We start from the raw sequence: 26,661 nt of genomic DNA, 5'->3' as shown, positions 1-26,661 counted from the left end.
GACTAAAGAAGTTAGGCATTTTTACAAATATAACATAGTTAATAAAAATCTAATCTAGAATTTGGTTATTTAGACTAGTTTTAAAGTACCTTCTATACCTGATAAAACAGGATCAGATGAATGGGGAGGAGATCCCCCCTATCAGTGGACTTGGAAAGGGGCATGGTGGAGATGAGGGAGGGAGGGAGGGACTGGGAGGGAATGAGGGATTGGGACACGGCTGGGATACAGAGTTAATAAAATGTAACTGATAAAAAAAAATAATAAAGTACCTTCTACCTGTGAGTGACCATCTGGCGAAACAGGAGTGTCACCCCACCAGTGAATTTGGGGTCCTAAACAATCAATTGTGGCATAAAACCAATTGGGAACAAAGATCTTCACTTGCAAAGTACTCTTTTTCTTATCTTTTTTAAAAAAGATAAGAAATTTGTTTGTTTTTATTTCATGTGCATTGATGTTTTGGCTGTGTATATGGCTGTGTGAGGGTGTCAGGTCTCCTGGAACTGGAGTTACAGACAGTTTTGAACTGCCATGTGGATGCTGGCAATTGAACATGGGCCCTCTGGAACAGCAGTTGGTGTTCTTAGCTGCTGAGCAATCTCTCCAGCCCTGCTGTTTTCCTTATCTTAAAATGAAGTTGTTTTAAAAAAACAACAATAAGTTGTTGTAGCCAGGTGTGGTGGCACATGCCTGTAATACCAGCACTCAGGGAGGAAGAGGTAGGAGGTTCTCATTGAGTTCAAGGCCAGCCTAGTCTACACAATCCAAGACAACTAAGGCTACACAGAGAAACCTTGTTTCAAAAAAAAAAAAAAACCTTTAAAAAAATCTAAAACGAAAAGTAAGTTGTTGTCCATGAGACTTATCTTCTTGGGGTCTGTGCATTGTAATATATGACTAAAATCCTCTTATAAGTGAGTATATCCCATGTGTGTCTTTCTGGGTCTGTGTTACCTCACTCAAGATGATCTTTTCTAATTCCATCCATTTACCTGCAAATTTCATGGTTTCCTTGTCTCTAATGGCTGAGTAGTATTCCACTGTGAAATGTACCACGGTTTCTTTATCTATTCTTCAGCTGAAGGACTTCTAAGTTGTTCCCAGCTTCTGGCTATTATGAATAAAGCTGCTATGAATATGGTTGAGCAAATGAACTTGTATTGTAGAACATCTTTCAGGTGTATGCCCAGGAGTAGAATAGCTGGGTTTTGAGGTATGGTTATTTCCAGTTTGCTGAGAAAGCACCAGATAAGCCTTATGGGCATCTGAAGTTTCATGTGGGCCCACTTTTTAGGGGAGTGGGGGATATTTCTGACATGAGTTATCTTACTTGCTTTTTGATCATTTTCTCCTGATGGGACTGCCCTATCAGGCAACAGGGGAGGAAGAGGAACTCAGTCCTCATGTGAATAGATGACCTCAGGTGTCCAGCTAGGGGGAGCTCCCCTATTCTGAGAAGTAGAGGAGAGGAGATGCAGGAGGGAGGGGCCTATGACCAAGATGTAAGCTGAATAAATTTAATAAAGAAAAAATCATCTGCTGTTAACAACTCAGAAAAAAACAAGTTTTTGTACATTCATTTTGTTCCATTTGTTAATGCTTTAATTGTCTGAGCAGAATTTATAAGTAAAACAGAAATTGAACCTTTAGAAAACAAATGCCATGTGTCTGTATCATCCATAAATTCCGTGAATTTGTGCCAAAGGCAGAACTCTGAATCCTTTGAGCTTCATTTACTAAAGCTAAAAACATGAAAGCTTTGTATGGTTGACTTAGCTGGCTCTTGGTCTATGACAGCCGGTCTTTCCATAAAAGGATCAGAGCTGAATGCTGTGTGGGGGCCGGTTAACTGTCAGTGTACTCTCTGCGTCCAAAAACGCAGATTAGAAGAGTTCCTCTATCTAGAAAGACCTAGGCCATTTGTTCAACGTGTAAAGACAGCAGAGGAGTTAATTTATTGCTGAGATTGAAGCATTCACTCTTGAGAGATTCATCTGAACAATTGCTGTCTGTTAGAGGGCAGAGATCATCACTGGTTACGTAGCTGTCCTGAGGCTTCAAACTGATTATAAGACACTTCATAGAAATAAGGTATGATTAGTTACTAATATGGTAGTTGTATTATACAAACCACTGTTTTTTTATGGTTTTGCTGGGACCATTCTTACAGAGCCTTTAAAATAACTAGCTAAATTCTGTGCACTGGTTTCTGCACATATTTTCTATAGTCCTCTGCCCCCTGATGAATATATGTGGCATTCCCACTCTCACAATATACTAAAAGAAGATTCCTGGTGAGCATCTCTTGCCAAGATAGTCCTTAAGCTGTTCTAATACAGTTAGCTTCTGCAGGTGGGCAGCTCTCAGGGCCTAGGATCTGCAGGAAGCCCCCAAAGACAGCCTGGGCACTCTGGTCTTCCTTTACGCAAGTAATGTTGGCCAGAAGCAGAGAAAAAATATACTAGGGATTCTCAAAGTGCCCAAGATAGGCATCTTCTTTCTGTGGGGTCAGTTTTGGCAATTGGAGACAAACCACAGAGATTCTAAGTTCTAAACCCATCGTGGCAATGTGAACAAACAAAACCAGCACATAGGAATGGCGGATGAGCCATTGGCACCAAAGTGTAAGACTCAATTTCTCATTGGTGTGTAGGCTCCTGGGAAGCTGAGAGACTGCTGGAGTAAGAAGCAGTTAAGAGAGCTGGTTGACATGAAAATGGCCAGAGAAAGGCTCTGCCATTGGCATCATCTCCATATGTGCCCATTTGGAAAGGCAAAGAGAGCTCATGAAGTTGCTCATGTCATTAAGGGGTGACATAAAGCTGAGTCTGCTAGTTGACATCTTTGTGCTATAGTTGGCTCACCCCTTGCACTGTTCCCATTGATGGAACCCCAGTGTTCCCAGCAGAGTAAAAATCACAGAGTCATGCAACTCCCACAATCCTCTCCTTTCTTGCACTCACTGTCACATGTTGCTTGATGCTGTTACTGTGTCATATGGTTTCTGGTTCTATTGTTGAGTCTCTCTGTTCATTGTTGCTTTCTCTAATACATTCCTTAAATTTACTAACAATCATGGACAGTAGTTTTATGATGGTTGGATATTATCTTCAAAGGCTGTGCTTTTAAAGTCCTGTCTTCTAATTCTGGTAAGTTAATCTCTGTTTATATTGCCACTCCACAGTCTTTGATAATATTTCTCTTTCATAATTTGTAGCTGAAGATATTCATTTCAGTTAGCAATCCTGTAAAATAATAAGAGCTTAAAGACAGTCTGTTGGTTATTAGCTATGCTGACAGATGTGTACATAGTACACATTTGGAGTTTTAAAGTTAGTTTCTAAAAGTCATGACTGAGATTTTAGTGGAGGGTTCATTCCGCTTGAATGTGCAGAAGATACATTTTTATACCAACAGTCAAAAGGCAGTATGTATACACATAACCTAAAAGGAAATGTACCAGAGGAAATATTAAGTGAATATGACATGTCAGAACTTTTGTGCATATGTGTATGTATCCTATGTTCTATGAGTATCTGCAGTTTATAATTTTCCACATCATCTCTACACCTGAGAGCGAGAACTAGTAGCATATTTTGCCCCCCACTGTACTCCAGGCCCTTAGTGACTCACTCCTCTAGTGATTGTCATGAAAAACGGTGTCAAAGAATTTCCTCTTTTTGATGGACATGCACTTACATCTTGCTTATTCAAAGAATGGCTTGATTGGCTATTCAGGCTGCAGTGGTCACCTGTGATTGATGTTACCAATTTAACAACAACAGGCTAATCTGTTTTAACAAAAGGAAGCGGGAAAGGCAAATATGCATTTCATTTGCATCCTGAGACCATGAACAACATCTCTGCTTAATGTAACAAACAATGGACAACAGTGGGTTATTTACTTTCTGCTCTAACATTAGAATTTTAGCATGCAAAAGAAGTCAAATATTTCATAGTTTTATTCAATTTTATGTAATTAATTTAATTTTAAATAATGCAAGAGAGCCTAAGAAATAAAAATAAGCTCATTAGTACAATTTAGAATTTTGCAAAATTATTTAAAACTCTGTAGAGACATAAAAGCATGCATATTATTGTTTTTCATTGTGCAACAAAATGCCAGATGCTGGGTAATATACAATGAAAAGAGGCTTATTAAGCTCTTGCTCTGGAAGCTGACAAATTCTAGGTAACTTATTTCACCTCTTTAATGAGATCTCTGTGATCATGACATAACAATGGCAGGAGCACCTGTGGAAGTAGTCCATGGTGAGGTGGGAAACCAAAGGAATTCAGGGACTAGTTTGGCACTCTGTAGCAAGCTACTTTTTGTTTTTGTTCTTTTAATATTTATTTATTTTATGTATATGAGTGCTCTATCTGCATGTACACCTGATTTCCAGAAGAAGTCATCACATCATATTATAGATGGTTGTGAGCCACCATGTAATTGCTGGGAATTGAACTCAGGACCTCTGGGAAAGCAAGCAGTGCTCTTAACCTCTGAGCCATCTCTCCAACCCCCAGTAAGCTACTCTTGAGGGAACTTCTGGAGCTCTTCAAAAACTGAATCAATCCTTAGAGTGGTTCCCTGAGTGACCTAATCATCACTCACTGGATCTCACCTCTTAAAGGCTCAACCAACTGCATACTACTACACTAAAATCTTCTACTCTATAAACCTCTAGGGAGCCCGCTCTGGCATGTATGGGCCTCAGCATCTGCACACTGTGTAGCACTTAGAGAGTAGAGTGTGAAGTTATAGGGTAGGTGCTAGATGCTGTAAGAGCCTCTCTGCAGACAGAGGCCAGCAGCTAGAGCTCCCCTCATGGTTCTCCACTGAGTAGCTTTATATTTGGAGCCTTGCTTCCATCTGTGATCCACTGTGGTAGTTGTGGTAGAATGATGTATGCTACTGTGGTGATGGTGAGAGCCAGAGCCCTCGCACAATGCCTGTCATGGAATGGGCAACTGTGGCCATGAGCATTGTTTTCAGTGACATCCTTATGTGGAAGACTAGATTTGAAATAAAAGGATAATTTTCCGGGTTGCAACAGAAAATTGCTATTGTACTACAAGCTCCTCTGTGGCCCATTAAGCAATGAAAAAAGGCGGCTCTGGCAAAGATTTAATTGTACATTTACCTTAAATTTATATTTATTGAGTGCATAAACTACTTAAGAAAATAAATGTAATTTTTGCCTTGTCAAAGAAAACAAGGGGTAGGAAGTAGCAAGTCATCGTTGGAAAAGCACCACAGATGGGTGTATGGGCAACGGTGTGTAGATAGGCACACGCATCGTGCCACAGATGTTCTGAGTGCTTTGGACTCACACCTCTACTCCCAAAAGACACTCATTTACAGCACAACCATGTAATTTTAGTGGGAACAGTTAGAGAATTTCATAAAAAACACTCATGAAATATTTAATACAAATGGTTTTGTGGGAGGGAAGAGGAGGGCCCTTTTAACCATCTCCTTTTACTTTGCAGCCTGACTATCTCTGCTGAGTGCCCAATGCAGCTTGAGGACTTCCCGATGGATGCCCACGCTTGTCCCCTAAAATTTGGCAGTTGTAAGTTGTTTTCACCTGTAAGAGCTGCGAGTATGCTTTGGGGTCAAATCCACATTCATTCAGAACTGGGCTCAGTCTGTGACTGCAGGTATGGTTTATAGATATGTTTTATCTGAGTGTGTAATCCTCCACATGTGGTCTGTACCATGCAGTGAGCATCCATCATAGATCAGATACCAAAACATCTAGAATGTGCACCTCTGATGTGGCAGTGTTTCCTTAGATCTTTGCTAGCAGCCCCTCTTCTCAGCTTTTCTTTGCAGAGACCCTTCACCCCTGTGTTCTTCATGCCTCAAGTTAAAACCTCCCAGTTTGGAGTACCCAGCCAGTGTTTTGTTTGCTTGTTTGTTTTGTTTTGTTTTGCATTATTACACCGACTCTCTTGTAGAGTCTTTGGTAAGTTCAGTGATCTTGTCTGTCAGGTGCATAGTGTCTACTCATTCAGAACACTCGAGTTATAAGTCAGTGTTACTTGAGTAACTAGTCAAATCAAACTGCATTAGGTACACACTTCTCAAATCTAGTAGATGTTTCTGGTTTCCAGCCACTAAGACAGAAGATGTATGTAATAGTTCCCCAATCCCTATGTGTGAGGGTTAGAACTGAGATGACCTGAACTTCCTGTGTTCTTTTTCCTTTATGCTCATATGACCTGACACTCTTTTTTATTTAACCTCTTCCTATACTGAAGAGTCCTACAGATGCAAGGAACATGCTTTCTCATGGGCTGTATCTCTAGCTTTCATTGTATTTTTCATTTTGACACAAGGTCTCACTAGGTAACCCAGGCTTCCCTACCTGAACTCTCTCTACAGGCTGCTTTTGACCTTATGACCCTCCTGCTTTAGTCTTCAAAGTAGCTGAGATTACAGACCTGTGCACCAGATTAAGGTTTCATTTTCAAAAACAGACTGTTCTCTTTGACATTAAGCTTGAAAAGTAGGGGAGGGACATTGAATCTTGGATACCCTATCCTTTGGCCAGGTATCTTTGACATCATTCAGGCTTCCTTCCTTTCACATTAGCCATCCCACCGTGGGATGGAAGATTTGGACTTTGAATGTATTCAAGTCACATTTGGTTTTGCTGCTTTCAAACATCTCTTTACCTTTCATTTTTGTTAGCCTACTTACAAAGTTTTGGTGTGAATTTCTTTGTGTTTTGAGAAATAGATGGATCCTGTTTGGCCCCTTGAATCTTTTTATCTCTTTCCTCACATTTCGACATTTGAGAATCCCTCCTGTCTTCTGAAGCTTCATCATGTTGGTCCACTTGATGGCATTTCTTAAATCTCTTTCTCATTCTTTCATAGTTTTTAAAAATTTAGTGGAATAATTTCCAATATCTTAAATTTCAACAATTATTTCTTGTACTTTACCTAATCTGTTAATGTACTTTATTTAATTTTTCAATTCAAGTGTTGTAATCCTTTGCTTTTTTATTTCTGTGTGGTAGTCTTGTATTTTTCTGTCTCTGTTAAAACTTTGTACATGTGTTACTTCTCTGACCTTGGTGAATATCTTTACAATGGTTATTGTGAAGACATTGACAGGTAAGTCATGCAGCTTCATTTCATTTGAGTTTATTTTTATCTTGTTTCATTTTTGAACATATTTACCTATTTTCTTTATTATATACTTATTTATTTATTTATATTGGCAAATACTTTGCATAAAGCATTGATTTTTATTTAGCTTTCTGCCACTACAACAAAGTATTTAACATAACCAACTTATAAAATGAAAAGTATTTTTGGACCAAATGTTTCAAGGTTGTAAGTCTGTGACCATTTGGTTTCTTTGGGTCTGTAGCAAGATGGCATGTCCACTGGAGCACGTGGCAGAACAAAACCACCCAAACAAGACAGAGAGCAAAAGAAAAGGAATTAGATGGATCTCAAGATTTCTTACAAGGGTTTACTCCCAATGACTTAAGTATTTCACTTAATTAGCATCTTCCCAATATATCACCCCAGGGACCAAGCCTTTAAATCATAGACCTTTGTATGACATTAAAGAACTTCCTGTAACCATCTTTCCAGTCTTCGTGATCTGGTCATGTTCACCAAGCCTCCTGTTCAGACACTCTGAATCTCACCACGTTTGGTGCTAGTCTAATTCACCAGTTTTGTTTTAAGAAACTCCAATGTGTCTTGTGCATGCTGAGTCCTCTTAGCACTCAAAGACAGGAAAGATCAATGTCTGTGCCTCAGGCAGCCCTCTGAAAAAGTTTGATAATTGGAGTCTCCATCCACGTCTTTTATTCCCCAGAAGAAGCTGATGTTTGGGAGATGGATCTTGCTGGCTAACTGAGTTTTATCAGCCTGACTCTTCAGTTGTCACTAACAATTAGTTCACTATGTACCCCCTCGAGTAGTCAAAATAGTGAACTGTGACCTACCTCATCTACTTTCCAGAATCTTTTTTGCATTTGTATTTGTGTTGTTGTTTTACCATCTTGGACTGAGCTGAGATGTGCAGAGCAGCTACATGGTTATGGTTGCCAGCAGTGTAAGCAGCTGTACTTGTACTCACTGGCCCAGGGCCTGCCTTTTTGTTCTTAACTACCTGCAGCTTTCCTAATTCCTCCAGTTCACAGTTCTTAATATAAGATAAAATAGAAACGTAAGGAAGCACATAGAAAGGTCTGGATGCATGCTCCTACCAGTTTCATTGCAGAGGCTGTAAAATCTAGAGGAAACACATATTTTCATTACAATGCATATCTACAGATGTAAATATGATATTTATAATAGTTATATATGTGAGTATGCTAATTGTTCTCTTAATCTAAAAACGAATATATCCTATATTTAAACACACACACACATTTGTATACAGTTACTTGGCTAGGTTCAGGCTTCAATCTTAGCGTTTCCTGGCTGCAGAGTTGTGGTAAGGGGGAGGTTTGGGGTGTCTTTGTGCATCTATGTACATCACATTTCTAGCTACTGTCTGGGGATCTTCCTTGGAAGATTGTGCTCATCCCTTTGCAGCTGTGATCTCCTGAAGGCTGGGATTCTTCAGCAGGAGAGAGGAATCCTGCCTGGACTTAGCTACAGCACAGCACTGATTTACAGCCTCTAAAAGCCGACACTTCCTAGTGTCAGCTCTCCTCAATATTTTCCATGCCCAAGGAGTGATTTCTTATGGGGTACAGATAATAGTAGCTGTTGCCTGATTTCTACCCTCTGTCATTCCTGGAAATGAGCCTTTCTGACCCAAAGGGATTCATTATTGATTATCCTATGCTTCCAAAATGAGGCAGGGTTATTGGAGAGAAGTTTGTGGAAGGAAACATTTTTTTTTTCTAACTGTTTCTTTCAAGTGCTACAGAGCAATTACAACATCTGTTTCTTAGGGGGAATGGTATAAAGGTTTCTCGCCAGTATTTCTTGGAATCACTTGTGGGTGGTGGTGAACACCAGTGTTTGTGATGTTTCCTCTGAAGTCCCCAGGTGGATCATCTGAGGCTACCGAGTCCCATGCCTGAAGAAACAGGAATTGTTCACATCTCTAGAACATTAACTGTGGTTTAAATTTATGCTGCTTTTTTTATATGAAGATTATGCTTTGATTTGATCAAAAACAAAACACAAAGACTATTTTTGCCACACTGTGAGGCTACTCTAGTCACTGGCTAGATGAATTCAGGCCGCTGTGATCCCAGATTTAATGGCAATGACGTGCTTTTGGGCAGACAGCTCAAAAGCAATTTTGGATAAAGAAAGGTATTTGACAGCCTAATTTTTTCCGTCACTAAAATTATCTTATTCTTGTCAAGCAACCAACTGAAATGAAATCACTTCTCACACTCAGAGATGTATACATACTTCATGGAGACTCCTCCCTCTCTCTATCAGGAAACTAAATAATATAAACACCATAAATAAAGCAAAATCAGCAGGGACAATTCCTTACTTCAGTAGAAATTTGAGATTGTAATGTCAGATTTCTTTTAATTTTCTTGAAGAGATTGTCATGTATCTTTTAATGTTGTAAAGTTAGATTTGATATGATTCCAGTGTTCATCATTTATTCACAGTATTTAATATCACTACTGCATCATGCCAACCATCACATATCATGTCCAATACAATTGACTGACAGCTAGAAAACTCTAGAAAAGTTACCTTTCCTCAGCTTATATAAGCTTCACATTCAAAACACTTTTTTTTAATTTTATTTTTCTTTTTAATTACATTTTGTTAACTCTGTGTCCCAGCTGTATCCCACTCCCTCATTCCCTCCCCAACCCCACACTCCCTCCCTGGTCTCCTCCCTGCCCCTTTCCAAGTCCACTGATAGGGGAGGACCTCCTCCCCTTTCATTTGACCCTGTTTTATCAGGTATCTTCAGGGCTGGCTGCAAAGTCCTCCTCTGTGGCCTAACAGGACTGCTCCTCCCCTGGGGGGGGTGTCAAAGAGCAAAACACTATTTTTAAGAGAAGAAATGCTATTGAATTAAATGTGTTTTTATTTGTCTTTTATCTTTTAGATTTGCTTTAAAAAAAGAGGCTTATCTAACTTGTTACCCTATGCTACTTATGCATGTGAGCATGCAGAAGCTAAATATGCAAGTATAATGAGTTTAAATTACCCAATTCAACAGTTCTTTGCTACTAGGAGACAAAAGAATGCAAATGTGTGTCTCTCTCCTGCTGAACCACATGCTCAGGTTTCTCTTGTTTGTGTAGATACAGAGTGCGCTGGCTACCTATCATTGCTGCCTCTCCTCTCGGTGTTGTAATTAGTCCTAACTTCCAGACAGGCCCTCCTAGACTGTAAGGAAGTTACACAGGGATAATGGCATGACTTCCATCTGCTATGTTCCAATCAAAACTATCTGAAAAAGAGGAAGGAAGGTCCTAATTCTTTTGTTGATTTTATTCTTAGAATGATGCATTGTGTATTAGCTTAAATTGTGAGATAAGATCTGGAAATTAGAAAACACTAAATTACACCTAGAAACTCCTTTGATGAGGAAATGGGCTGTGCATTTCATGCTATGAGCTTTTCATGCATCCCAGGTATAGATTCTTGACTGTGATATTATACTTAGGATGCCCAGAGCACAGCAGCTCCACAGTTTCAAAAAGCTTGGTAGATATGAGCATCAAAGTTCATGAGGTTTTGAAACACACTGAAGTCTTACCTGTGTGTGTCAAGTTCAGATTTGTTACATAATCACGCTGACACAGTAGTTAATTCTGACTTTCGTTGTCATCTGAATGATTGTGCCTCCTCCTGTTCATGTTTAGAAACCTAATGCTCAATGTAACAGGGACAAGTTATTCGGGTCTTTGGGTAGTAAGGACTGTGCCTTGGGGAGTAGGGCTTGTGTCCTTCCTAATGGACTCCAGAGAGAGTTATTACTCTTTTGCCCTAGGAGGACATGGCAAGAAAATAAGAGAAACACTTTTTAATAGACTAAAACACTTCTTAAAAGATGCCTTATATGTTAATGAACACTAGTCACAGTGTTCGTTAATATCATTTATATATATATTTATTTAAATATTTATTTATACATATGAGTGCTCTATTTACATGTATGCCTGCATGACAGAAGAGGTCATCGGATACCATTATAGATGATTGTAAACCACCAAATAGTTGCTGGGAATTGAACTCAGGACCTCTGGATGAACAGCCAGTGCTCTTATCTGCTGAGCCATCTCTCTAGCCCTACATTTATATTTTTATGTTTATGAAAATATTACTCCATTTATTTCTTATGGTTCTGAAGGCTGGAAAGGTCAAGGTCCAGTTGTCATTAGAATTGCTATCTAGGAAGGTATTTCTTCCTCTTCCTTCAGGGCTGTCTTTTTGCTATAACCTCAAAGACTAGAAAGAACAATAAATCTCTTTGTAGCTGTTTTATAAGGGAACAAATTCTATCTTGTGGGGGGCTATCACATAGCCTATTCAAGTCCTAATAGCTTACCTCTCCAGGATCTTAATCCAGTATGAGTTTTCAAGGATTGGGCAACCATTAGGCATGGCAAGCTCTCTTTACTCTACTGAGTGCAGTGAGACGATTAGAAATATGAGCACAGAATTTCAGTGGTGTGGGGTATTGCCATGAGGAAGACAGAAGGCATCCGAAAAAGACAGTGTTCTGGAACAATAGTGGGCAGGAAGGAAACTCAAATGTGTAGGATAAAAGAGGGACATTATTTAATGAGCCCAGCAAGGTGTGAATACCAGGTACTTGGAAAACAGGTTTTCTTGAGAGATTGGAAGTGACCAGAAGCAGCTGCTGTTTGATTGGTCTATGAGGAACAGGACACTGCACACACAACTTTCTCATACATTGGTTGCCTGGCCTCCCAGCTTACTGGCTCCTCTCTTCATGAGACAGCATTCTTGCTATGGACTGGTTAACAGTCCTTTCCTTATCATTCATGTCTGGTCTGACTGAGGCCCATAAACACAAAGACGATTACCACTGACTCTCTAATCATAGTCTAAGTGTCTTGTAGGACCTAGAATCTTTCCTGTCCTGGCAGCCATGACCCTGCTCTGCAGCTTAGATGGCAACAGTGAGACACTTTACTGGTTCACCATCTGGCTTATCATTTTCTTATCTCTTGGTGAATTCTGGTTGGTGGCAAAACCCACTGGACCAATGTTGCCTGCTAGATTTGAAACAGGGATGGTCATCCCCTAGGATGACAATGATGCTGCATTGATAGACATTTACCATTTGCAAAATTTTCTTCTTTATATTTTGTAATTGATGTGCTGAGTGTTGACTTGCTTATCATCTTGCAACACTGCAGAAAGTCACAAATGTACTTGGCATGTGACCTGTTCTTTTGAGTAGCTACTTTTAACTTTTGTGTTTCTGCTCTTGTTTTACAAGAAAGAGGACTAGGGATATGGATTTCAGAGAACTCAAATCCTATCCATTTTAAATCACAATTCTGATTAAATTCTGATATATTTTCAATATCAGATTAAATTAGTGTTGAGCAACATAAAAATATCTTATATAGTGACCAGAAACTCCTAGGTGTCCCTAAATAGTCAAAACATATGACTACTACTCTCCTCACAGGCTGAATGACAATAAGAAATTAAATTCAAAGTTATGTTATAGCTCAGAAGTAGTATGCATCTAGCTTGCATGAAACATTAGATTGGATCCACAGCATTCATAAAAAAAAGTGGGTAGGAAAGGAGAGAAGAAAAGAAAATAGAAAAAAGGTAAGGAAAAGAGAAAATAAATTCAAGTGCAAGGCTCTTTTCATGAGGGTAGAGTTGACACCAAGCTAGAATTCTTCTCCATATCTGGTTACATTTAGATTTGCTATTAGTCATTACATACTTACTGTGTATGACTCATTTATTTACTGAACATATATTTATGTCTATGTTTTGTCTTTATTTTAACCCATTAGAAGTATTGTTTGCCCTAAACTACAGATTAGGTAAGCAAGAAGCTTCAAGCTGGCAGAGCTTGCTCCTGGTCACTTTGCTAGTTAATATCAGAAAGACTTTGTTCTTTAGAATTGATGATTTCTGAATGGCCTTGTCAGGACAGGGATGGCTATACTATTGTCAACCCTTACATCCACAGCACCACATGAGATCAAAAGTGTCATTGAGGGAAAGAACTGAGAATTGGCACTATATCTTCTCCAACTTACTTGTGAGGGAAAATGCCTGCAACCTTCCTGCACAACTCTGTTCCTGCCTGGCATAGGAGGACAAGTGTGAGTCTTTGTAGAACTCTAAATTATGGCAGAGGAGCTCAGAAGGCCTCACTGTCTACTCTACTGCCGTAGCAGAAGTGGCAGTTCTAACCAAAGAGAATTTGGTGCGGACTGCTAACATCCACGCTGAAATGATCAGAAGTAGCTATTTTTTCCACCTTTAACATGATGAGGAGGGCTGAACTCAGCCACGCTGAACTGACAAACTAGATATGCTGGTGTCCACGTGGTCACTTTGCTGTCGTTACTGGCTGCCTCCACTAATATCAGCAATATAAGTAAGCCTTTTAATACTTTTTACAATCCTAACAGTTTGAAAATATACACCTGTGAGTTACCATGTGTTCATTACATGATTAATTTAACAATGATTATTCTGTTAAACCCTTATTAGAAGGCAAATACTGATTTCTGCTCTCATCCCACAACATCAAAGATGAACTGGGAGAATAATGCGCAGCAAGGAACAGAAGCAGTCTGGTCTTCATCCCAGGTGCTCCTCCCAGCAGCCCACCTTGCTGGCTACCCAAGGTCTATCCTTGTCTATAATGATGTCTAAGTCCCCAAAGGAACATCAGCTACTGTGAGCCACCTGCAACCCACTTCTTTCAGAAGGCAGGGTTTGGAAAGTTTCATGCCTTGGAACATTAGGTGTTCCCTGCTATCAGGGATACCAGTGTGACCTTGGGCTCCATGTCTCAATTATATAGTAGGATGCACTGGAACTATCAGAGTCTACCACTTTTCAGATCATCTCTATGCCTTTTGTGACTCCCTGTGACACAATGTCACCTGTTCCCCATCCCTTTATGCAATTTAACACCAAAAAGTAATTCATGAGGTAAGCACTTCCCATGCCCTGTGCTATCTCAAGTCAAATATCTATATTTTCAAATGTAGTGGTTAGTTTTTAACAACTTGCTACAAACTGGAATTACTGGGGAAGAGGGTAATTCAATTGAGGAAATGTCTTCCTCACACTGCCGTGTAGACAAATCTGCAGATCGTTTCTTAATTAATACTTGATGTATGAAGATCAAGACTATTGTGCTCTACATCCAGCTCTGGGCAGGTTGTCCTGGGTTGTTTCATAAAGCAGGCTGCATAAAACATGGGGGCTGGCAAACCATCCCTCCGTGGTCTCTGCTTTAGTTCCTACTTCTAGATTCCTGCCTTTGCTTCCTTCCATGATAGTTTGTAAGCCAAATAAGCTCTTTCTTTCCAAGTTGCTTTGGTTATGGTGTTAATTACAGCAACAGAGAAGCAAGTAGAACAGAAGAAAAATCCTAAATCCCCTGTAAAAATTCTCTTACAGTATCCTAGTCCTAGTTTAAATTCTGAGCTCATATTGAGCTTTCAGATAGACATTTCTCAGTTTATTCATGGCTTTCAATAAACATAGAGCTATGATAGCTCTAGGTTCAGGGTAGGATTCCTAGTGCCCTGTGAGAGTGTCTGTTGACAGCACAGCTCCAGCCCTGTATGTGCAGTTCCAATTAGAGGCCAGGTGCAGAGTCCCTGCCTTTAGCAACCACAGCAAGGAGGAGATACAGAGGGGGTGCTTGGGACAAGGAAGCTCAGCCAGTCAGAGCCAGCCTGGGAGAAGCTGGAAGCAGAGGACTGCTTTCTTTCTAAAGGATACTTACCCTTCAGAATCAAGAAAACCATTTTGTTCAAATCTGTGTCTGAGCCTCAGAATCTTGCATTATTTAAGCTTCTGCAAGAAACACACACACACACATACACACACACACACAAACACACACACACACACACACAAACACAGCTGATTTTCAGTTGAGATTTAAAAGCCAGAAGGACTTGGGTCAGTATAATACAAGGTGTGAAACACCACACATGTAAGCCCATGCTACTATACCCAGCAAACACCTCTGTTATAATAGCAAGAGAAAGAAAACTTTCCACAATAAAAGCAGGTTAAGCTAGGTGTACAGAAGATACTGGAAAGAACACTTGGGACTATAGAGAGAAAGAAGCACATCCAAAAAAAGTGACAAGGAAAAAATAACAATGTTAGGTCATTGGTTAAATAAAGGGAGATTGGGAAAACAAACACTTTTGTCCCAAAATTTGTTCTTTCTACAAGATGTGCAGAGGCAAAGATGACGCAAAGATTGAGGGAATGATCAACCAAAGATTGCCTATACTTAAGACCCATCCCATGGGAGAGAACCAATTCCTGACACTACTAGATAGGCACCTAGATAGCAACTCTGAGAGGTTTCACCCAATAGCTGATGGGAACAGATTCAGAGACCTACTGCCAAACACTACACAGAGCTTGGGGAGTTCTAGGGAAGAGCTGTGGAAATGATTGAGGGAGCCAGAGGGGTAAAGGACTCCACAAAAAGACCTACAGAGTCAACTAACCTGGGCCCATGGGGCTCACAGAGATTTAACTACCAACCAAAGAGCATGCGTGGGCTGGTCCTGAGGCCTGTTGCACACTGGCAGCAGATGTGCAGTTTGGTCTCCATGTGGATCCCCCAACAGCTGGAGTGAGAGCTATCTCTGACTATGTTGTTTCCCTTTGGATCCCATTCCCTAACTGCCTTGTTTGGCCTCAGTGGGAGAGGATGCTCCTAGTCCTGCAACAACCTAATGTGCCAGAGTGGGTTGGTACCTATGGGGGACCTTCCCCTTCTCTGAGGAGAAAGAGAGGGAAGAATGGGGAAGCGATGTGCAAGGGGGCTCTGGAAGGAGAAGAGGGGCTGTAATTAGGATGTAATGTGAATAAATAAATAAATTAATTAAAAAATAAACAGCATAAAACCAAAAATATGACAGGAATCAATACACATCTTTCAATAATAACACAAAGCATCGCTCAACAAATGCAAGAAAATTATAGCATTTCCTTGCATGTTTGCTGACCAAAATGTAATGAAACTATATAAAAACAGCAATAGGACACAGAAAATATAATCACTGTGATTGAACAACATACTACTGAATGATGAGTAGCCACTGAAGAAATAAAATATTTACCAGAATTAATGAAAATGAAAACACACTATATCAAAATGTTGAACCATCTCCACATTTCAGGAGAAAGCCAACACGATCATACTGTATATTCTTTTTGATACATATTTGTATTCTATTTGCATGTATTTTACTGAGTATATTTGAGTCTACGTTCATTGGGGATATTTGACCTGCAGTTTTCCTTTCCACTTTGTCTTTACCCAGGTTAGGTATTTGAGTGATAATGACTTCATAGAAGGAGTTTGGCAATGCTCCTTCTGTTACTATATTTTTTTAGTAGCTTAAGAAGGACTTTGAATATTTGTAGAATTCTACTGAGAATCCATCTAGTCAGGGCTTTCTTTTCTTTTTCTTTCTTTCTTTTTTTTTCCTGGAAAGATTTTTCTTACTATTTTAACTCCTCATTTTCTCTGGGTCTGTTTGAGAAGTTGAGTTTGTCTTGGTTTAATTTTGGTAGAATTCATGCATTTCTTTCTTTCTTTTTTTTTTTCTTCCAGCATCATGAAGTAGAGATTTATAAAATATTTCATAATATTCAAATGTTCTTTGGTGTCTGTTGTAGTGTTTTCTAGTTTATTTCTGATTCTGCTCATTTGGGTCATCTCTTTTTCCTTCTGGTTAGTTGGGTAAAGGGTCTTTTAATAATATTATCTATCTTTTTCCCCCAAAGAATCAGCTCTTGTATTTGTTGATTCTTTTTATTGTTTTCTTTGTTTTGATTTAGTTGATTTATGCTCTAAATTTCATTATTTCTTGCCATTGACCCAGTTTGATTTCGATTTGTTTTTGTTTTTCCAACTTTTTTCTTTTAAGATTTATTTATTATGTATACAATGTGTGTTTGCATGTACACCTGCATGCTAGAAGAGGGCACCAGATTTCATTTTACATGGTAGTGAGCCACCATGTGTTTGCTGGGAATTGAAGTCATGACCTCTGGAAGAGCAACCAGTGCTCTTAACCTCTGAGCCATCTCTCTAACCCCCAACTTTTTAATTGTATCATTAAGTCATTAACTTGTATTCTCTTTCTTTCTTTCTTTCTTTCTTTCTTTCTTTCTTTCTTTCTTTCTTTCATACAGACACTTAGAAGTATAAGTTTCCCTAGAAAACATGCTTTTAAAATGTCACAGAGGTTTTGTTGTATTGAGTTGTGTTTTCATTTTCATTTAGTTATATGATATTTTTTCTATATTTCTGGGTTTCTTCTTTGAACCATTCATTATTTAGTAATGAGTGTTGGAGTATTCAGCAAAGAAGACTGCACAGACTTGGGATTAAGCCAATACAAAGTCTTTATTAGCTGGGTGACAACCATACTGGGTGTTTGGGATCCCAGTGTAGCCTCAAGCCTTTCTCAGAGTGAGCTTTTAAGTGCACACACACACACACACACACACACACACACACACACAAACACACACACACACACACAAACACACACACACACACACACACACACACATCTTGGGTTAACATACTTCTATTAAAAAGAATAGATAGAGATAGGAGCAGAGCTACAGAAGCCAAAAGCAAAGCTAGTACATTTCCCATAACTATAGACTTTGATATAGTAGGCCTTTGCTTTAGCTATGGTAGGTGGTGCTGTCTACATGCTGAGTTTTACAGCCTGAATGGGACTGCCATCAGAGTCACTTGTGTTAAGGTCTTTTGCGTACCAAGATCTGGCGCCTTGTTACAATGATTTGATTAATTTTTATGAGTTTGTGTATTTACTAGATGTTTTGTTTGTTTATTTTGGCTGTCAAATTTAAGTTTTATTGTGTTTTGATCAGATAGGATACAAGAAATAATTCCAATTTTTTTCAATGTATAAAGATTCTGTGTCCCATGATATGGGCTTTTTAAGAAAAGCTTCCATCTGCTGCTCAGTAGACTCTGTGCTTTTTGGTGTTTGGTGTTTTAATTTGGATATTCTATAGATACCTGTTAGTCCCATTTTACATATGATGTCAATTAATTCTGATACTTCTCTGCTTTTTGTTTATTTGTTTGTTTTGTTTTGTGTTGTTTTGTTCATATGACCTGGAAAGTGGGATGTTACTGGATTAATATTAATCTGTGACTTTAAAGCCAGTAGTAGATTCTTTATGGAACTGGCTCACATCTGAGTTTGGTGCATATATGTTTAGGATAGGAATATCTTTTTGATTAACTGTACCTTAATTGTAATGAAGTGTACCACTTTGTTTCTTCTGTTTAGTTTTAATTTGGTGTGTATTTTGCCAGATATCAGGAAAACAACAGCTCTTGCTTCCTGGTTCCTTTTGACTGGGATATTTTTGTTTACCTTTTTACTCTAAGGCAAAGCTTATCTTTAAGACTAATGTGTTTCTTGGAGGCAGAAGATAAACGGATTTTGGTTCTTGATCCATTCAGTCAATTTCTTTTAATTGGAGAATTGAGCCCATTGATAAAGTTATTACTGAAATTTGTATGTGTTTATTGGGGTAATTGTGTTGTTGATTTTTGGTGTTGTTCATTATTTTGTTATTGTTATTTTGTGTTTTAATAATTAGGGCTCCCTATGTCTTTCCACAGTCTCTTTGCTATGCTCATTCCTTTCTTCGGCCTGAAATAATGCTCCCTGCATTTTCCTTTGGTTTGGTTTGTTGGGTATAACATTTTTTAGGTTGCTTATGTCATAGAAAATTTTTCATTATCAATCAATCATGGCAGATAGTTTTTCTACATTTATTATTTTATGTTGAGTGTCACTATCTTTTTTAATTTATTATTTTTATTTATTAATTTTACAACCTGATTGTAGCCCCCTCTCTCATATCCTCCAGGTTTCACCCTCCCTGCCTCTTTTCCCTATCTCCCTCCTCCAGTCCTCAAAAAATGGGAGCTCTCCTCCCCTACCACCTGACACTGGCCTATCAAGTCTCGTCAAGACTGCCTACATCTTCTTTCTCATTGGCCTGGCAAGGCCACTCCACCAGGGGGAAGTGAGCAAAGAGCAGCAACAGAGTCCGTGTCAGAGATAGTTCCTGTTCCCCTTACTGGGCAACCCACATGGAGACTAAGCTGCCTATTGACTACATCTAAGCAGGGAGTCTAGGTCCTCCCCATGATAACACCATAACTGGTACATCAGTCTCTGCAGGCCTCCCTGGACTCAGATTTGTTGTTTTTGTTGGTCTCTATGTGGAGCTCCTGTCTCCTTTGGGTACTTCCCCCACTCTTTCATAAGACTCCTTGAGCACTGCCCAAAGTTTGGCTGAGAGTCTCAGCATCTGCTTCAATCCCCTGATGTGTGGAGTCTTACAGAGGACATGTTGTAGGTTCCTCTTGTAGGACTTGGAATACATTGCTTCAGGCTCTTTTGGTTTTCAAAGCTTCTACTGAGAAATAGGTGTTATGATAGGTTTTCCTTTATATGATTTGTGTTCTTTTTCTCTTACAGTTTTCAATATACCTTCTTTGTTGTGTCTTAGTGTTTTAAGAGTCATATGCTGTGAGGATTTTCTTTTCTATTGATGTCTATTTGGTGTTCTATGTGCTTCTTTTAATTATATGGGTGTGTGTGTCCTTAGTTTGGATAAGTTTTCTTCTGTAATCATGTTGAAGATCTGGTCTATGCCATTAACTTGAGATTATTCTCTCTCATCTGTGCCTATAATTCAAAGATTTAGATTTTTCCATGCATTACATGTTTCTTGTGTTTTAAAAAATTATATCTTCTTATTATTTGGACTAGATTCTCTATTTTATTCATGAAACTTGAAAGTTCTCTATAAATAAATAAAATAAATAAAAACACAAACATAAATAAATGTAGAAATGAAAATTTGAGAATGTCAAACATAAAACTGCAGAGGTAAGCATCAAAACCAGAGGACAAGAATGAAAGAGAGAATCTCAGGTATTGAATACAAGATAGAAGAAATGGAAAGATCAGCCAGAGAAAAAGTTAAATATATATTTAAAAAAACCCAGACACAAAATATCCAGGAAATTTGGGATGTTATGAAAAGACCAAACCTATAAATGATAGGATAGAGGAAGGAAATAAAAACCCAGGTCAAATGCACAGAAAACATTTTGAACAAAATTAAAGAAAGAAAATCTCCCCAATATAAAGAAAGGCATGCCTATTAAGGTACAAGAAACATATATAATCCCAAACACACAGGACCAGAAATAAAACTGTCAAAACAGTAAGTTTACAGAAAAAAGAAAGGATATTAAAAGCCACAAGAAAAAAAGACAAAATCACATCTAAAGGCAGGCCTATTAAAATAATACAAGATTTCTCAATAGAGACTCTGAAATCCAGAAGGACCTATCCAGATGTTCTGCTAACTCCAAAAGATTGCAGATGCTAGTCCAGACTGCTATACCCAGCAAAACCATCAATCACAATTAACAGAGAAAGAAAAACATTCTACAATTGTATTTAAGCAAATTCTATCTACCAATGCAGCTCGATAAAAGACACTAGCAGGAAAACTTCTGTCTGAAGAGATTAACTATACCCAATGCATAAGAAATAAATTATCAAATATCAGTATTCAAAAGTGGGGGGTAAAGCCACACCTTAACAAAATTAACAAGAATTAGTAAACATAGCTTTCTGATAACTCATCAGTTATTATTGATGTTCTCAATTATCCAATAAAAAGACATAGACTAACAAATTGGAAAAGTAAACAGGGTCCATCTTTTTGCTGCCTCCAAGAAACTTACTTCAACATCAGTGGTATACATCTCCCATGGTAAAAGAATGGGGGAAAGTGGACACAAAAAGCAAACTGGTGTAGCCATTTTAATACCTAGTAAAAGAGACCTCAAGCCAAAAGTAATCAGAAAACCTGGGACACTACATACTCATCAAACGTAAGTCCACCAAGAAATATTGCAATTCTAAACATTTATAGGCCAAACACAAGGGCACCCACATTTATAAAAGAAACACTACTACAGCTGAAATTACAAATTGAATCTCGCACAGTGATAATAGGTGACTGGTGACTTCCATACCCTATTCTCTCCAACACACACATCATCCAGCCAAAAACTAAATAGAGAAACGCTGGAGTTCAATTATATCATAAAACAAGCTCACAACCAATATCAACCTGAATGGTGGGATGTGGAAAAGCATTTCCACTAAAATCAGGAATAGGACAAGTTTGTCTACTTTTTTTATACCTATCCAATATAACACTTAAAGCTTTAGGTAGAATAACAAGACAACTGAAGGAAACCAAGGGTATACAATTAGGAAAGGAAGTAGACAAAGTATCTTTATTTGTACATAAAACAACCTAAAAACTCCACTAGGAAACTCTATAACTAATCAATAATTTTAGCAAAGTAGCATGTTATAAAAGAAACACACAAAAAATATCAGTAACCCTTCTATATAGAAATGGAAAACAGACCAAGAAAGAAGTCAAGGAAATGGAACCTTTCACACTAACCTCAAAAATATAAAGTATTTTGTGATAACTCTAGCCAAACAAGTGGAAGACTTGTTTAATAAAAACCTTAGGACATTGAAAAAAGAAATGGAAGATGACACCAGAAGATGGAACTATCTCCCCGATTATGAGTTAGTAGGAATAATATTGTGCAAATGACCATCATACCAAAAGCCATCTTCAGATTTAATGCAATCCTCATCAATATCCTAGCAAAATCCTTCACAGAAATGGAGGAAAAAAAAACCCTTTCAACTGCATATGGAAACACACATTCCTCCCCCAATCCAATACAGAAAATATACTTAAAGCAACCCTGAATAATAAAAGAACTGCTAGAGTTATCAGGATCTCAGACTTCAAATTGTACTACAGAACTATAGTAGTGAAAACATTATGATATTGTAATAATGTTTATACATGTTTATCAATGGAATCAAACTGAAGACCCAGACATAAGTCCACATAACTATGGATACCCAACTTTTGACAAAGAAACCAGAAACAATGGAAAAAACACATCTTTAGCAAATGGTGCTGGTCAAACTGGATGTCTGCATGTAGAAGAATGAAAACAGATCCATATTGTGCTCTTGCACAAAGCTCAAATCCAAATGGATCAGTGACCTCAACATAAGAGCAGAAACCCTGAATCTGAAAAAAAAGAGAAATTGGGGGAATAAAACTGAACTTGCCGACATAGAAAAGGACTTTCTGAACAGCACACTGACAGCTCAGGCATTAAAACCTTATGCAGCTAAAAAGATGTGTGGTAAAGGACACCATCACTGGGACAAAGTGGCAGCCTAAAGAATAGGAAAAGATCGTTGCCAAGTATACATCTGATAGTATATAACAGAAAAAAGCACTAAAAAGCTGAATGTCAAGAAAACAAATAACCAATTTAAAATGGTATATAGAACTAAGTGGAGAGTTCTCATATAATGAAGTAGAAACAGCTAAGAATTTTTTAGGGCATGTTCAAGATCCTTAGACATCAGGAAAATTATGTCAAATCTGTCAGAATGCTCAATATCAATAAAACAAATGACAACTCATGCTGATGTGGATGTGGGAGAGGGGGACGCTCCTTCACTTCTAATGAGAGTGCAATCTTGTACAGTCTCCATGGAAATCAGTTTCCTCAGGAAACTGGAAAAAGATCTACCTCAAGATTCAACTTTGCCACTCTTGCCCATATACCCAAAGGACTCTACATCCTACTACAGAGATTTTTGCTCATTCATGTTCACTGTTGTTCTGTCTATAAAGACAGAAACTGGAAACAGCCTATATTCCTTTCAACTGCTGAATGAGTAATGAAAGTGTGATACATTTACACAGTGGAATATTATTTGACTCTTAAGGAAAATGAATTATGATATTTTCAGAGGAAAGAATAGAGCTAGAATAAATCATCCTGGGTGAGGTAACCTAGATCCAGAGAAATAAAGTTTTCTCTTATATGTGAATGATAGATATTTAAGCCTGCAATATGTGTATTACATTTTGAATAACCACAGAAATTAGGTACCTAGTAGGAAAATAGAGGGATGACAGGATTTCCTAAGGAGGGGGAAACAGAATATATTTTTATGGAAAGACAGAGGTCAAATTGGAATATGAGGGCTTCATGAGAAAGAGATTCATGAGAAAACAGGCTAAAAGATAGAGTATGGGAAGGGAAAACTAACACTAAAATTTATGGAAACTGATTATTGTAGAAATTTCTCAATATATGACTATATGAAAGGAAGCTAAATGGAGTCTCCAAATATTAGGATAGATGACACCCCAACTAGACATGTTATGCCACCAAATAAAACCTCCAGTACTGGAAATGGGTTACATTTTGTTGCGTAATTGGCCAAAGGAGCCCCAATGGAAACATGCAACCATCACAAGATTCTGCTAAGGCTGTTGGTTACTCTTTATATCCTGATGGTAAATCCCTATTGCTGAAGACAACATTTACATGAGTCATGGGATATAGAGAAGTTGAGCAGGTACCTAATTAACTACTGACTAGCATCCACAGTACAAGAAAGTTCTCTTCACACTACCAGAAGAGAAAGGAAATCATTAATGTCTCTGTGCTACAACCTCTGTGACCTACAACACCTACCTGCCTGCAATAATGGAAGAAATGTTATGAAAACACCAATCCACTTTATAACTGGATTTAAACCTCACTCCATGAGAAGGGAGCCATGCCTGATACTTCCAAAATAGTCAAGAACCTGAGACTAGCTAGGTCTAGGGAAAAACCTAGTATTATTGTTCTGCTAAAAGAACATTCAATAAAATGGCAAACAATGACATAACACTACCTAAATGCTTTATCAGGGGAGCTTCTTCTTTCAGTAGAAGAAAGCAGACACAGAGACTTATACAGAGACTCATACCTGGATAATGGGCAGAGAGTTAGAGACTTTGAAGCACTTGAGCCTAAATAGGATGTCTTCATCAAAGCCCTCCCCTCAAGGCTTAGTGGTCTATGTGGAAGAGGAGGCAGAAAACTTTTAAGAGCTGGAGGTGATAGATGACTCCAAGGAAACAGTGTTTTCCAGATACAACAGGACTGATGAACATATGAACTCACAGGGAATGCAACAACATGCACAGTGCCTGGGCAGATTCAAGCCAGATGGGGGTCCTCAAACTGAGAGGGGGAAGTGGACACAAACTCTCATCTCTAACCAAGAAGGTGTTTTCAATTGGCATCAGCTTGCAAAGGAGAAAATTAGTTTTCTCCAATGGAGTCTCACTGGATGTATTAAGCACACTTCAGAACAGGCTCCATGCCCAGGAGTTGATGGCCAACACAAAACAAACTCAGTAGTGTTTTTATAGACTTTTCATTGTAATTTGCTTTGTTTAGGCACGTTTTGTTTCATTGGTCTTTTCTTGCTTATTTTGATTTCTGTTTCTATGTTGGTTTTGTGTGTTTCTTATTTTTGCTTGTTTGTTTTGTTCATGCTTGTTTTAAAGAATGAGAAATAACATAGAGTTGGATGTGTAGGAAGGTTGGGAGGATCTAGAAGAAAGTTGGGAAGAGAAAAACATAATCTAAACATATTTATAAAAATGTTCTTAAAAAATGTTTCAAATACCGCTGGGGTGGGGAGGGTACAACCTTGCCAGGCCACAGAGGAAGATGATGCAGCCAGCCCTGATGAAACATGATAGGCTGTCAGATAAAAGCGGAGGAGGTCCACCCCTACCAGCAGACCAGGAAAGAGGCATAGGGGGAGAAGAGGGAGGGTGGGTGGGACTAGGAAGAGATGAGTGGGGATACAAAGTGAATAAATTGTAATAAAAAATAAGTAATTGTAAAATGTTTCAGGTAAAAAGAGACAGTGATCAGAATTCAATTAGAGACATGGATATAAGGTCACTCTCCCAGAGCCACTTGATTTTTTTTTTTTTTTTTTAATTTACAAAGTGGCATAAAACACACAGTAAAGAAAAGAAAATGCTACTGGTTAAACGGATAGCTGCATGTAGAAGAATGAAACTAGGTCCACATTTCTCACCCTGTACAAAACCCAAATCCAAATGGACAAGGACCTCACCATGATACCCTGATATGCTAAATCTCTTAAAGGAGAATGTAAGGAATACACCTTAACTCACAGGTACAGAAGACTTTCTGAATAGAACCTAAATAGCACAGGATTAAGACTGACAATCAACAAATGGAACCTCATAGAATAAAAAAATATTCAGTACAGCAAAGAACACACAGAATAGTAATAATAAAAAAAACCTTTTACCAGCTGTACGTCTGACAGTGGGATTAAGTCTAGAACATACAATAACAAAAAAAAAATTAAAGTTAACACCAAGAAAACAATCAATCCAATTAAAAATATGCAGTGGAACTAAACAGAGAATTTTCCAAAGAAGACAAATGGCAGAGAATTATTTTTCAAATATTCAGTGTTCTTAGGCATTAGGGAAATGCAAATTAAAATTATTTTGAGCTTTCACCTTACCCAATTAAAATGGAAAAAATTACAGCAAATCCTGATATGGGTGTGGGGATTATGGAACAATTATTCACTGACAATGAAAATGTAATCTGGTACAGCCATTATGGAAATCAATATGGAGGTCCCTCAAAAAGTTTGAAATAGATGGGCTATATGATCCAACTGTACCACTCATCCATATATACCCAAAGAACTCTCTATCCTGTTACAGAGATTCATGCTCACCCATACTCACTGTTACTTTTTCACAATAGCCAGGAAATAAAAACAGCTTAGATTTCCATCAAGTAGTAAATGGGTAATAAAAGCATGGCACATATATGCCACAAAATATTGCTCAGAAAAATGCAGTCCTGGAATGGAGTAACACAGAACCAACAAGACAAATGGCACAGGTTCTCTGATATGTAGATCCTAGCATTGACTCTTTAGATCAACGCGTTTAAATCAGAGTGCCCATAACAGCTGGAATGTTTGGCATAGATAAGATATCTCCTCCACAATTGTTTCTCCCCAAGACTCAGAAATCATCCTGAAAGAAAAGTGGAAAAATTTAATTCTTTGTTAAATCAGAGGTAGTAGGATGGCTGCTGTGAAACATGTTTTCTGACATGAATGTGCCATTGCAAACATGAACTCATGGGGACCGTGACGCAAAACACAAAACCAGCCAAAATCCCAGCATGGATGGAGAAGTCCAAAGATCCACCCCTAGCTATGGAGTTACTGGCAGTTGATGGTGCTGGGGGAGGAAGAGTCCATTTTCTTTAAGGATATGACTTCTGAGAGTCTACCTACGCTCCAGTAGACTGCCACTCACCCATGTACATACACAGGACTAAGTGGACTCAGTGAGTTAAGAAAAATATGAGAGCCAGGTGTGGTTGTACACACCTTTAATCCCCGT

The 26,661-nt window shown here is 38.4% G+C and overlaps 1 protein-coding gene across 5 annotated transcripts in view; it reads left to right on the top strand.

The window, feature by feature from the left end:
• The window catches only part of Gabra5 (gamma-aminobutyric acid type A receptor subunit alpha5), a 92,511-nt gene that overhangs the window by 48,587 nt on the left and 17,263 nt on the right, over positions 1-26,661 (top strand). For all 5 annotated transcript variants that reach the window (XM_021648721.2, XM_021648701.2, XM_021648717.2 and 2 more), the window contains one exon: positions 5,500-5,582. In XM_021648721.2, the coding sequence (XP_021504396.1) occupies positions 5,500-5,582 (83 nt within the window). The remainder of the gene's footprint in view (positions 1-5,499; positions 5,583-26,661) is intronic.

This window comes from Meriones unguiculatus, chromosome 14 (assembly GCF_030254825.1).
Source record: "Meriones unguiculatus strain TT.TT164.6M chromosome 14, Bangor_MerUng_6.1, whole genome shotgun sequence".
In the NCBI taxonomy this organism is placed as follows: domain Eukaryota; kingdom Metazoa; phylum Chordata; class Mammalia; order Rodentia; family Muridae; genus Meriones; species Meriones unguiculatus.
Note: the sequence above shows the minus strand (reverse complement) of the source record. Positions and strands in the feature narration are given on the sequence as shown.